The following is a 14,721-nucleotide window of genomic DNA, read 5'->3' as shown; positions in this document are numbered from 1 at the left end:
TTCATCACTCAACTGGCTTCTCACCAGCCTCTGTCAGGTTAGTAAAAGATAGCAGTTTCTGTTTGATTTTTTCTTTTTTTGTACATATTTACAAGTTCATCTATAAAAAAATAGCACATTCAAAAAAAACAAACAAAGATTCTGTGCTCTCCTGGTAAACATTATGTACACATCATTCAGAGGAAATGGCTTTGCCATGATTTTTTTTGTTAGGCTTCTTAAACTTTAAACCCTTACATGTGAAAGTAGTGACACCCCACCACCCCTCCCACGCAATACAACCAAGCCCCCTCCACCCCCACCCACCCATAGCATTACTGCTTGTGGTTACCGGCCCCCAGCTGAGGGTGGCTGAACTAGACCCCTGCTGCCCTTCTTGCCAGGCGATGGAGAAGGCGTGCTAGTGTCAGTAGGGGTTTGTGGCGTTCCTGGGACACTGTTAGAAAGGCTGTGGGGGGAGCCCAAGGGGGAGGTGCTCATCATTCCGAATGTGTTGCTGGTTGTTGGCCGGGAGAGCGGAGACTGTCCTGGGCCACTACTTGCCATTCCTGTAGAGCAAAGAGAGAAGATGGGATTCAACACAAACCAAAACAACCAGAATTAAAATGCACATCTCCAATCTTCTGAACACTTCATTCACCAAAACAAGTGTCTGTTAATTCAACGTTGGCTATCTCTTCCAGGCAGTGACATGGTAAAGCTCCATCTGCACTCTCCCATTAAACAATGATAGGGAAGATGAAGAATGTAGCTCCCTTTGCCATGTCCATTAAACACTCATGACTTGGTTAAGCATGAAGCAATTGCAGAGTATAGTTCCCTCAGTACTCTCAATTACTGCTAGGGTAGGTACAAAACACCTTCTACTTAAACAAGAAGTTTAAGTCTAAGTAGAATTAAGAAAGTCTGCAAACGCTGGGATTGATTGCTGGAGAAACTCAGCAGGTCACTCAACATCCATAAGAAGTAAAGGGTAACCAACATTTCAGGGATGGGCCCTTTGTTGGGTACAAGAAAAAACAGGCAAAGACCTGAGATTCATCTTGGTATATCTTCCTTGCTGGTCCAAAACCCACACACAAGCTTTAGAGTGAAATCACATTGAAGTTTAATGATTAATGCTCTCCTCATAAACAAGCCAACACAGGAACCCATGGCACGTGATGAACAGTAATGTTGAGGGTCTGTAGACGATGTTCACATGAGGTACTGAGCAAACATTTGTCAAACATTGAATTAAATCCCCAATGAATCTGGTGAAATTATTGGATATATGCTACCTTGCTGTCGTCCTCTAATATGAGCTTGTGATGGCTTATTTCATTCTCTGACACCCTTGGTCTCATGGGTTAATTCATCTCCTTTCTGTACCAACCTTTCCCATATTGGCAGCTGGGTTCCCATTAGCTAAATTCGAGCCAATCAGATACTTGAAAAATTAGATCTGATCATATCTGGAGTTTTGTTAAACATGGAGTAATCAAAAAAAACTTCTGTCATACTTTAAAGTGGTGTTCATCATATCCCTCCTCTCTTGAACATGAGATAAACGCAATGTGTTAATGTCGGAACCAAAATTAAGCACTCACTAATTTAGTCTCCAACCAGAGAGCATTAACATCAACTTACAATTTCTGTTAACCCCATCCCCCATGTCGCTCTCTTTCCTCCTGCTCTATCCCCTTCCTTCTCCTATCAGAGCTAACCCCATCACTTCTCAGCCTTTTTTCTCTTCTGTCTTCCTACCCATATCCATCTATCTATGACCTCTTATTTGTAGCTTGTGCTCCTCCTCCCCCCACCACCCCACCACAACTTTTTTTATTCAGGTGTCTGTCTGTTTTTTTTTACTTAGACTGATGCTCCTACTGCACTGTCCAATTAAATACTCCCAGGAAATGTTCATTAAGTTAATACAGTAAAGCTTCCTGGATGCTTTCCCATTAAATGCTCCCAAGATGGCTGCAGCTCCCTTTGCAGAGTGCCATCAAATGTGATGGAAAAAGCAGGAGAAATAAATAGTAGGGCAGATGAAGGATAGAATGAGAAACCTTAAAACATCTTTTGTTCGGGATCAGCACATGTACTACAAATATTTTGAAAAATTTCAGCATTGTAGGTAATTTGATATGGCACCTTTACTGGTAGAATAAAGGAGGAAATATTGTGCTGTCAACTTGGAATGAATTTTTATCCAGGTCAGAAAATGAAAAACTCCTCCAATTTGATTTCTATTGGCTGTTACAGGCACAAAGACTAAATTAGTGAGTGCTTAATTTTGGTTCCGACATTAACACATTGCATTTATCTCATGTTCAAGAGAGGAGGGATATGATGAACACCATTTTAAAGTATGAACATAAGCTTCTTTGATTACTCCATGTTAACAAAACTCCAGATATGATCAGATCTAGTCCTTCACATATCTGATTGGCTCGAATTTAGCTAATGGGAACCCAGCTGCCAATATGGGAAAGGTTGGTGCAGAAAGGAGATGAATTAACCCATGAGACCAAGGGTGTCAGAGAATGAAATAAGCCATCACAAGCTCATATTAGAGGATGACAGCAAGGTAGCATATTTCCAATAATTTCACCAGATTCAATGGAGATTTAATTTTATGTTTGACAAATGTAATGACTCAAGTTCCACTGCTGCTCAGTACCTCATATGAACATTATCCTCAGACCCTAAATGTTACTGTTCATCACGTGCCACTATGAGGAGAGCATTAATCGCGAAACCTCAATGTGATTTCACTCTAAAGCTTGTGTGTGGGTTTTGAACTAGCAAAGATATACCAGACTGAAGTTACTGCCCACAAGATTGAGAAAGAAGGCAACTTCTGTATTATTTTCTGTACCAAGTAATGTACATTGTATTAAGTTGAAACACAAACTTAATTAACTCATCTTGAAAAGAGTCATATTAATACAGTTTTTAAAATAAAGAATCATGCAATTAAATCTACTCTGTGCACAGATCAAGGGCAGTTCGTCAAGATTCTTGAGTCAAGCTTATGGCTGTGAGGTAAGGAAGATTTAGAGGTTTATATAGGTTGGCACAACATTGTGGGCCAAAGGGCCTGTACTGTAATTTTCTATATTCTTCTGTTTACCTGGATAAAGGGATCATTGGGGTACAAGGGCAGATGTGGGAGTGTTCTTCACTTCAATTATATGAGCTAATGATGTCAGTTTATTAGGATTGAATTGGATAGCACAAAACTGCAGGGTAAAAAAGTGCCAGGACCTGAAAATAACTGAAACATGAACAGAGCCTTTGGAAATCATTACCGCAGGATCAACTTGACACATATTCACCCTTAGAGAGCACTGCCATGAACTAAAGATTCAAGGCTGACGAGATGTGGTTATTACAAGGAGAGTATGCTCCTCCTGAGTCAAGGCTGGCATGTACAATGCTTCAGTTAAGCATTCAGCCTGTTCCTTACCTTTGGCCACACTGTAGCCGTAGGCAGCGTATGCAGCAGCTGAAGCTGCTGCTGCCCCTGCCCTGGCTCCTGCCATTGCTGCTGCACTACCAGCAGTGGATTTCCTCCCTCGATTTTTCCCTGAACCCTTTGATGTGCTTCCAGATCCTTTTGGACGTCCCCGGCCTCTCCCTGAAGGACCTATGCTGGAACCAGACTTGTCTTGTGAAACACCTGTAAATAAACACATTAATGAGTCATTAGGCACAGTAACTAGTTAGGTCAAAGGTTCTAACATGGTACCTTGCTGAACTACAATAAAGATTACCTATACCCAGAAGAATCAACAGAATCACAAGGTATCCAATATCAGGCAGAACCAGAAACCAATATCAGGCCATAATGGATGGGGCAAAAGGCTCTTGCTTTGGTCTTTCTCATGTTAACCCATCCTATATTTATTCAATCTTAATGTCTCCCCCACTTACCCCGTCTCTCCTTGAAAATACACTGGTACATGCACATAAATACATAGGCATTTGTATAGAATTACCAGCAGGATATGAGAAAACAATTCACCAAGTGCTGAGGGGAAGATTACAAATTGACACTTTGGACTGATATCACAGTTGAATTGTTCTTCTACCTCCCACTAATCCCCAGCTGCTAATTCTATTTATAATCACAAACTTGACTGGCACAACAAAACAAACAGGAAACTGCACAATTAAGCAGAAAGGGTGACGATTACCGCTCTGGGTGACTCAAAGTCACGCAACATCACCAGGTTTTAGTTCAAGGTTACAAAGTTACCAGATTGTTGCAACTAGTTACATTTCCAGCTAGACATTTGGTAGAAGGATAGGTTATGGGATTCAGTGAGAGATGCCTCAATGCCATACCGTTCATGTTGTCTGAAGTTGAGCCTGCAACGGAGACTGGAGAATTGGTTGCTCTAGACTGGGAGGCTGATGTTGGATCATCCACAATCACAAGGTCACTGCTGCTTTCATCAGGTGCAATAGATCCTGTGTGTTGTTCACTACTCATGGATATCTATGGGAATACAGATTATAGGTAACACTGGAAAAGCCTGCCATTTTAGATCAATGCATTGTGTGCAACTAAACCCCATAACCACCACATGCAACTGACAATTTATGGTCTATATCTTAGAGTTCCTGCATAAGCACCATTTCCATTGAGCAACAACACGAGTCAAATATTGACAATACTATAGAAATACAAGCTTTTGTGATAAGGAATTTGCAGAATGGAAAAAGAGACACAGCTAAAAAGCACTGGCATTCTAGCTCCAAGTTCCATACTGACAAACACTCAGGAGTTCTTTACAGGTGGGTCAAAATATTTATCCAATGAAACTGGTCTAATTTCTCAATCCTCTGTCATAATAGATCAGCGAGGGACCTTATGATAGACTGTTTTCAATGCAACACACGCTTAGTGAAATTACGATGAAGCAATTCCAATTCTAAGCCATCAGCAATCAATCCTGTATTCTTTTCTTTGCCTTGGCTTCGTGGACGAAGATTTATGGAGGGGTATGTCCACGTCTGCTGCAGGCTCGTTGGTGACTGACAAGTCTGATGCGGGACAGGCAGACGCGGTTGCAATGGAAAATTGGTGGGTTGGGTGTTGGGTTTTCCCTCCTTTGTCTTTTGTCAGTGAGGTGGGCTCTGCGGTCTTCTTCAAAGGAGGTTGCTGCCCGCCGAACTGTGAGGCGCCAAGATGCACGGTTGGAGGCGATATCAGCCCACTGGCGGTGGTCAATGTGGCAGACACCAAGAGATTTCTTTAAGCAGTCCTTGTACCTCTTCTTTGGTGCACCTCTGTCTCGGTGGCCAGTGGAGAGCTCGCCATATAACACGATCTTGGGGAAGGCGATGGTCCTCCATTCTGGAGACGTGACCTACCCAGCGCAGATGGATCTTCAGCAGCATGGATTCGATGCTTGCAGACTCTGCCAGCTCGAGTACTTTGATGTTGGTGATGAAGTAATTCCAATGAATGTTGAGGATGGAACGGAGATAGCGCTGATGGAAGTGTTCTAGGAGCCGTAGGTGATACCGGTAGAGGACCCATGATTCGGAGCAGAGGTATTACAGCTTACTAATGCCACAATTAGATGGCTTGCTTGGAGCCTTCAGCCATTCCTCCAAAAGAAAGTGCTGGCAAACATAATAGCAAGGCTGTGTTCTGTTAATAGTGTCTGAAGCAACAAATCCCTTCTCCCTTTCCTTATTTGCTTAATTCATCCACCTCTTTTCTTAATTCTTCAATTAATCCCAGGGTGTTTGATTACAGCCCATGGTTTTAAGTGAATGAAGACTTTTAGATTCTGCACTCTTTTCTGAAGATATTCCTTCAATATGGCTTTTGTATGCAATTCCACAAGTTTTGTTCCTCAAGTACCCCTTTGACTTGTTATATCCGTGCAAATCTTTTCTTTCAGACTCCTCTCACAGAATGTCCCATCCTATCTTGCTGCACTATTTCCATGAGAAGTTCTCCAGAGTCAACAGTGGTGGGGGTCATTATGCAATGAGATTTTAATTTTTATGCTATGTGGCATCACCCATTGCTGTTTTTTCCCTTGATCAAATCTGACCTCTTGATCATCTCTGAATTTAACTGCGCCACCATCAATGTGGTGCCTTAAATGGCAGTGCCCCTTTACATCTCCCCATTTGTTGTCTCTAATTTATCCAAGCTCATGGCTATATTTCAATTTTGTTTCATAATATGCCAGTGAGGCACCTTGACACACTTGACCGTCTTAAAGGTCAAAAGAAGTTGTTATTATGGTGGGAGCTTGTTTCAGCTTTGGAAGACTTAGGTGTAGGTGCTACCTTACCTCACTGTAAGGACTGGGCATAGCTGAGTCCACACTAATGAAAGACTCCTCTCCATCTGCTGACATGTTTCCTGAGGACATGTTGGAGTTGTCAGCAGATGCTAATGAGGGTGTTAACATGGTCCAGTTGTCCTTCCTCCTCTTCATTGCATTCTCACCATCCTCTTTCTTCTTCTGTTGAAAACAAACACAATTCATCAAAAATTGTATGGACCAGACACACCCTGTTATTACAGCACTCATGACACAAATAAAATTTGAATATCCTGGAAGCTACAGAATGAAATTAAAGCCAAGTTCACAGATTCTGATTAGCAATGCACACACAGTTGCAAGTACAATTCAGTCCAGAATGTCTCCTTCAAATTTCCTTGAACTGTTGAACAGCAGCTGCTGACTAGTTGACATTCTGTTGTCTTGGTCTCCATGAGTGTGCAGGTGAAGTGGAGGGAAGACTTCATTAGGGATTTTCGATGTACTTCAGTCTGCACCCAGAAATCATACATTTTACCCCTGTATCCACATTTCTGAATGCAGACCTGCCCAACCTCACTTGCTGCAATTTGGGATATTTGGTTCAGCTTTATGCTGGGGAAGATACTGACTCACAATCATTATCAAGTTTTTCTAAGGAAATTACAAAGACAATTGACGAGGGTGGATGCTGTCTACATGTATTTGACAGGGTCTCTCATGATAGGCTGGTCTAGTAGATTAAGTCACAGAAAGCTGGTAGGTTGGGTTCAAAATTGGCTTGTCCATCAAAGACAAGAGGGTAGTGTGGGAGGGGTATTTTACTCTATCTAGGGTTCTGTGACCAGTGGAGATTTGTGATGGTCACTGCTAGGATCACTAAATAAATGAAATGGATGAAAATGCAGGTGATCCAATGAACAAGTTTGCAGATGACACACAAATTTGTGGAATTGAGGATAGTGAGGAAGATTGTCAAACAATACAGTGGAATATATAATTTGGCTTGAAAGTTGGATGGAGAAATGGCACAGTTTAATCCTGACAAGTATGGGATGGATCATTTTGGGAGGTCAAATTCAAGAGGAATGTAGACAATAAATGACAGAACGCTTGGGAACCATGATGTGCAAAGGGAGCTTGAAGTGCAAGCCCAAAATTTCCTGAAAGTGGCAACATGTTTGGATAAGGTGATTAAGAAGGCATGTTGCATATTTACCTTAAAATTCATTGGAGTATTGCATATAAAAGTTGGGAACTTGTGTTGCAGCTGATTAAAACTTGGGCCAGGTCACATATGAATTGTGAACAGTCTGGTCATCACAAGATAACAAGGACGTGGAAGCTTTAGAGACTGTGCAGAAGAGGTTCACTAGTATGTTGCCTAGATTGTCATATATTAACTACATGGAGACGCTGGACAAACTTGAATTGTTTTATTTGGAGCGTTGGAGGCTGAGGGGGCAACTTAACAGAAGTATGGAGAATTATATGAGAGGCATAGATAGTGTAGATCTTCAGAATTTTTTTTTCCTGTGATGTACTGTCAAATATGGAGGTTTTAGGTGACAGGGGTAAAATTTAAAGATTTTTAAGAGGGTGGCTGGTGACTAAAGCACTGCCACGAAGGTGGTAGAAACAGATATTAATACAGATTAGATAGACACATAAACAGGTCAGGAATAGAGGGATATGGACCTTGTGGAGCCAGATAGGATTATGTTAGATGGCATTATCATTGGTGCAGACATGTGTGAAGGGCCTGTTCTGTCCTGAGTTGTCCTGTTTTAATACTGCAAAATGATAAAAACAGAAGGATTTATATTGAAAATATCAGCAAGAAGTGAGCTTCTCCACAGACTATTTGCCATGGGTGCTCATGCTGCCTGAGAAGTGGAAATGGCAAACTATTGTGAAACCACCCAACGCTATGTTTGATAGCACAGAGAAGCCTTACTCTGTACAGTCCCTGAATGGCATTTGACCTGATGTTAAAATTGACAGTTGGTACTTGGATGCCTGCAGTATTGATATCCATCATTTACAAGAATATTATTAAATCACAAAGTATCCAAATGCTTTTGCCAAGGACCTCTAATGTCCTTTGGAATGAATGACATTTTAATGAAAAGTCAACTTGTGTTGAGATTCAACTGTGTAGGAATAGAGGATTTCCTTCTCAGAAGGGCATTAGTGAGCACTTGGGAGTTTAGGACATCTGGTAGTTACATGGTCAAGATTATGGAGAACCACCTCCCAGCTACAACAATTAAAAAGTTAAATGCCACATTACCATATCCTAATGAGGAAATTCCAATTTACACTGGTTTAAATATTTCCTAGGGCAGTAGGGAAAGATTTGGAGAAGTATCCTTTTCCCCAGTAATTTATACAAATATGAATGTGAGTGGGAGCATGAGGGAGTGTGAATGCCTGATAACAGGCAGCATGTTATAGTGACTGCAGCGCACACATGTGCAGGACTGTGAATTTTAGTTCATGCGTATTGTACATCTGATCTTATGATATTTAGTTCCTTCAAGGAGGAGTTCCTTACATGGGTGTACACATTGAAGTGCATATCTGGGGCAATGAATGTGTGAACATGTAGTGAGTAATTGATCTGTGAAGTATTTTGTTCCTTCAACACTTCTATGAAATGAATGTGCTTCAGTGAGCTTGCATGGATACATCACTCAGTTTTATTAATGTTGGCAATCTGATCAGTAGCAGTGATGAATAAATCATTGTCAGATTACAGACATCATTACTGCACATACAGCTGCATAGGCTATACAGCTAGCTCCGGATCGACATCTCTGCCCCAGAAAGAAGCCTGTTTTCCACTAGCAAAAGATGTGGAATATATTTGATGGTGTGGGGAGGAGAAAGAATGGTCGTTAGAAATCAGGTTATAAGATGAAACCGACTGTTCTAAAGGGGAAGTGTTGCAGACTAATTATAGAAAGGATCTCTTATGACAGTTAGAGCCATCTTTCTGTTATCTACAGGCCTAACCAAGCAAGTTGCCAGGGTTCAGAACTGCGCTGTTCTTTGCTACAGATGGAAGAGTTATTGAACTAAAGCCCATTGCAGCATATGAAGGGCAAGCAAATAGCTATTTTAAGCAGAGGAAGATTGGTCAAGGAGAAAGAGTGGGAAATAGGTACAGATATGGAATGCTTGAACAATGAGCAACTGTTAACACTTTGCACTGAATTAAGAGATGAGGCTCACTGAAAAACAGACAAGAGAGGAACAGAACATATTACCCTATATTTATTGTCTTGATTTCTCCAATGATAAATTTTCCTCACCCCAATTATTTAGTTCAAATCTCCAGTTATATTTGTTCAATCGCTGAATCCACCTCATTTCAAGTGAAGCCCATGAACTACTGGTGTCAGTTTCCTGAACAGAAATCCTATTATCTGTCTTTCTGATCCTTTCTGACTTTCCACACGATTTAGATAGCAATCAAGATATTATCAGGTTCTGCTTTGTCATTTGTTCCCTCATGGAACACATTTCATTGATTGAGATTTCCCCCTCTCCAGCCGAGAAAACACCCTTAACCCCAGCAATGCGCAAAGAAGAGTCTGAGGAACTCCAGTATCTATCCCCCAATTCATCTTGCCCCATTAGGAAGCCTCTGGTTCTCACATCTGGATTTGAATGACCACCTGTACCATGGTATTTTCATTCATTTGCTCTCTATCCTGCAGTTTCTGTTCTCATTGTAGGAGCACTTGTCTACATCACAATATTGAAGATTTGTGTTATTTCTAGACAATTTCCAAAGTAACTCAATAATTTAACTAAAAGTACAAATCTTCCTACAATTTTAAAGATGTAACATGAAACAAGGATGATCTTGCATCCTGGCTCAATATCTCCAAAGGCTTTATATCCAATGGATGTGTTTAAAACATAAATGGTCAACAGGTGATATTCAGAGTAAAAAGGTCCTTAGAAAATACTTGAACATTGGGACTTTAACTTCCCATCAGAATGGCAGTAATTTAGAATGTGGTAATTCCTCAATATCACATTGAGGGAGAGGGGAAATGTTTAATCCCTGTCACCAGAGAACTTATCAACATATTTTGTCTCTCATAGTAATAAACAGAGGAAATATTTCCACTTCCTAGGCAAAAGGAAATAAATCAGTACAAACTACCAGAACTCATTCACCATCTTGGCAATAGCTGTTTGTTATTTAACTGGGAAGTTAATTAGATGAAGAACGAAGGTATGCAAGTGCCTGAAACTACAACAAAAGCAAATCACAAACCACTGAGTACAGTGGCTTCATGCTTTCCACAAATACTAACTACTAATCTGAAAATTTACAGCTAGATCAGGACAGGAATTCAATATGAATATCTGTTTACAATCTGTAAATTTTCATGCAGAAGGATGAAGAGGCCAAGAAGAGAAACACATAATATAAATCAATTCTGAACTGCTGAGAGGATCTTATTTGCCACTTCTGAAGCATTTTCTACTCTCTCAATCCTCTGCTGGACCTATAGGGAGAAAGGCAAAATTCTGCCTTTTCCTCCCAGGTGCTCTGGTTTTGAGAATCTGGTTTACAAGGCCGTAATCTCTCTCAGAATAAAGGTTGACTGAGAAGAGGAGAGGCATATCTAGAAGTTAGCAGGTTTGATGATACTTCAGTTCACTCTTGCTTCAAATCCACTCTTCTCCTAAGGCCTGCACATGCAGACCAAGTCCACTTGCAATTTGAAGCCAGCAGTTTGAAAGGTACAAACTGAATTTAAGAAAACTCTGCTTTAAAGTGTGAAAATCATGCTTCAGAATCCTCAAACCCAGACGAATGTGGACACCAGTCAGTCAGAACATCTTCAAACTGAGTGAGAGCTTTGGATACAAAGGAAATGAAGGGACTGGCATGAGCCAGCTCCCAAGATCTTACAAATAGTATGAGTGGTTCAACAGATCATATCGCCTCCCATTGCTATTCCTTCATTCATACTTCCTTCTCAACATGACGTCCCTTTCATGTCCACGCCGATTTTGCCCAATCTACTATTATTTTACTTAAACTGCACTTTTAATTTTTTTAAGTAAAAGACCCTAACATTTTAACAGGTCTGCATTATGCTGCTTTCATTCCCCTTCCTTTTTTTTAAAAAAAGGTGCAATTATATTTGCTACCTTGCAATATGCTGAAACCATTCTAGAATTTGTGGAATTTTGGAATATGGCAACCAGAGATTCTTAATCCACACTTCATTCAAAACCCTGAAACACAGCTCACCAGGTTCTTGCAATTATCAGTTTTTAAGCCCCATTTTTTTTAAAAGTACTTTTATTCTAATTTCTTTCAGCTATCATTAAAGCCAGATGTTCTTCATATTACCCTATATTTATTGCCTTGACTTCTCCAATGATAAATTTTCCTCACTCCAATTATTTATTTCAAAGCTCCAGTTATATTTGTTCAATCACTGAATCCACCTCATTTCAAGTGAAGCCCATGTACTACTGGTGTCAGTTTCCTGAACAGAAATCCTATTATCTGTCTTTCTGATCCTTTCTGACTTTCCACACGATTTAGGTAGCAATCAAGATATTATCAGGTTCTGCTTTGTCATTTGTTCCCTCATGGAACACATCTCATTGATTGAGATTTCCCCCTCTCCAGCTGAGAAAACATCCTTAACCCCAGCAATGCGCAAAGAAGAGTCTGAGGAACTCCAGTATCTATCCCCTAATTCGTCTTGTCCCATTAGGAAGCCTCTGGTTTTCACATCTGGATTTGAATGACCACCTGTACCATGGTACTTTCATTCATTTGCTCTCCATCCTGCAGTTTCTGTTCTCATTTGCATAGGCTGTGGAGACAACAGCTGCCCAAATGCTAACTTTTGGCTCATTCATGGACATACCCTGCTGTTTCTCTTATCTGCCCAGATAGCTCCATAATACATCAGAGTGTCTAACCATCAGACTCCAGTTTTTAATTTGTGAGCTTCATTTCCCTAAATTGCAGATAACCAGTGCAGAGGTGGTCTGCATCAGTTCCTTCCACAAACTACAATGGTAACATGCCACCAAGTCAGTGTTAAAATTTAATATATTTATTTAATTTAAATTAATTGTTTAAATAAATAATTGAACCACTGACTTTGCTTCATTAATATCCATCACTCTATAGAAAGTGCAAATGGACACTGGGCACATGTTCTGCTTGAGAAGAACTCATCTTTCCAGATATCACTGGTTCTGGGTCAGTTAAATTCAGTTAATAATTTTACTTGTATTTATTAACTGGAAGACTGACAGATTAAATGCCACTTTCCATCGCAATAGAAACTTCAAAATTACAAAAACCTAACAGTAAAATTGCAGCATGAGCTTGGAAAATAATTTCACCTTTTCTGCATATTTTTCTCGTTTCCTTTTTCGATCTTTCACTTTATTCGATTCTTCTTGTATCCTTTTTTCTTCTTGTCGCAGTCGCACTTTCCAGAAACAAAGAAAGAAATGGTCAACCCAACCTGATACACAGCAATCCCAACCTGTGAGCCAAGCGAGTCAATTTTATAGTCACAGAGTGATGCAGCACAAAATGAGAGTTAGCCAGTATAAAGGGATATGAGAGGGAGGGGCGAGGCAAAAGCTGGCAAGTGATAGGTGGACCCGCATGAGTAGAGGAATAATTGCAGCTGGAGTCAGGTTGGGAAGGGGAAGCTGGGAGATAATGTGAAGATGCATAAGACTGCAGATTCTGGAATCTGATGTCTGGAAGATGGTAAGTGGAACCAGATAAATGATGAGTGATGATCAGATGAAACCAGTGGGGGAAGAGGTAGGAGACCCAATTGCAGACAATGAGCAGATGGAACAAGATGAGGGAGGGGAAATAATGAGTGTGGGAAGCGGGGTTGTTTAGAAAGAAGTAGGGGTGAGCGAACCTGGATGGATCACAAGGAGAGAGAAGGGTCATCATGCAGATGACCTCAAATTGAAAAATTCAATAGTCAAATCATTGGGTAGTAGACTATTCAGGTGGAATATGAAGTACTGTTCTTCTAGCTTGTATTTGGCCTCGCTCTGGTTATATAGAAGGCTGAGGACAGACAAGTTGGTGTGGGAATGGGAAGGAGTGTTGAAATGGCATGCAATTAGACGCTCAAGGTAGCCATCTGCAGACAGAGGGCTGGCACTTGGCATAGCAACTGTGCAGACTGTGCTTGATATCATCTATGTAGAGGAGGCCATACTGAGAGCATAGATTGCAGGAGGCAAGATTGGAGGAGGTGCTGCGAATCACTGCATGAGTGAGTGAGTGTGTGATAGTGTATGCATATACTTGTGTTTGGCTGTGAGACCAAAATGAAACCATCTATAAGCACTAATTTCCAAGGCTTGAAAATGAACGGCCACATATATAATGCAAGTGTCCCTGGAACATAAAGATAGCTAACAGCAGTGCCACCTGGAGAAGAGACAATTCCACTTGGAAGTGCAAAAAGGGAAAAAAATATGATTTGAACCAGAGGGCCTTTTCTTACATTTCTTCTCCAGTTCTTCATCATCCAGCAACAAGCTGACTACTTCCTTTGGTTTCAGTGTGTCTGGTTTGAAATTTCCTCCAGAAATGACCATCCGTTGAATCTGTTTGTGAAGAAAATATTAAAATTACTTTAGACCAAGGACGAATAAAAACACTGAGCAAATTTTAACTGGGGAACTATATTGATGCTGATGTCAAATGGACCTGGAGTCCTTGTACACGAGTCACAAAGCAAACATGCTTGCATAGCTTACAAATGGGATGAAAATTTGCATGCTAGCCTTCATAGCAATCAGAAAAGTAATGATATGGGGCCCTGGTGACAGTGAGTCTGGAGTATCACGTACAAGTTTGGTCTCCTTTTCCAAGGAAGGTTACATTTGGTATGAAGGGTATGTAGTGATGGTTCTGAAAATGACTTGTCATACAAGGACAGATGGAATAGGCTAGCAACATGCAAAGTTATCACAGGGCATAATATATAAATCTGGCGACAATATTTCCCATGACTAAGGAATCTTGAATAATGTGTCACAGTCTCAAATTAAAGAACAGGCCATTTTAAGAGATTGGGAAAATATTTTCACTCAGCAGGTAGCGAATCTTTGGAACTTTCTAATATAGAGAGCTGAGGAGACTCAGGCACTGGCTTATTTAAAACAGTTCAATAGATTTCAGGATATTAAGGACATCAAGATTTCTGGAAACTCAGTACTGAGGTAAAGTATCCAGTACAATATTGTCAAACAACATTGCAGGTACAAGGGGCTTAATTGCTTACAGTTGCTCTTATTTCATATACTTCAGTGGTAATGAAGATCACATTATGTTCAGTGAGTTTCTTGCCACTTGAGGTCTTTCTGGAATAGATGTGCTTCCAGACCTTCACCAGTA

The 14,721-nt window shown here is 40.6% G+C and overlaps 1 protein-coding gene across 3 annotated transcripts in view; it reads right to left on the bottom strand.

Moving 5' to 3' along the window:
- Positions 1-300: 300 nt before the first annotated feature.
- The window catches only part of ino80 (INO80 complex ATPase subunit), a 282,382-nt gene continuing 267,961 nt past the window's right edge, over positions 301-14,721 (bottom strand). For all 3 annotated transcript variants that reach the window (XM_069917252.1, XM_069917251.1, XM_069917253.1), the window contains 6 exons: positions 13,826-13,928; positions 12,684-12,772; positions 6,309-6,482; positions 4,336-4,489; positions 3,455-3,667; positions 301-548 (listed from right to left, as the gene is read on the bottom strand). In XM_069917252.1, coding sequence (XP_069773353.1) covers positions 328-548; positions 3,455-3,667; positions 4,336-4,489; positions 6,309-6,482; positions 12,684-12,772; positions 13,826-13,928 — 954 coding nt within the window. In that variant the 3' untranslated portion in view covers positions 301-327. The remainder of the gene's footprint in view (positions 549-3,454; positions 3,668-4,335; positions 4,490-6,308; positions 6,483-12,683; positions 12,773-13,825; positions 13,929-14,721) is intronic.

The sequence above is a fragment of the Narcine bancroftii genome, chromosome 2 (genome assembly GCF_036971445.1).
Source record: "Narcine bancroftii isolate sNarBan1 chromosome 2, sNarBan1.hap1, whole genome shotgun sequence".
NCBI classification, from domain to species: Eukaryota; Metazoa; Chordata; class Chondrichthyes; order Torpediniformes; family Narcinidae; genus Narcine; species Narcine bancroftii.
Note: the sequence above shows the minus strand (reverse complement) of the source record. Positions and strands in the feature narration are given on the sequence as shown.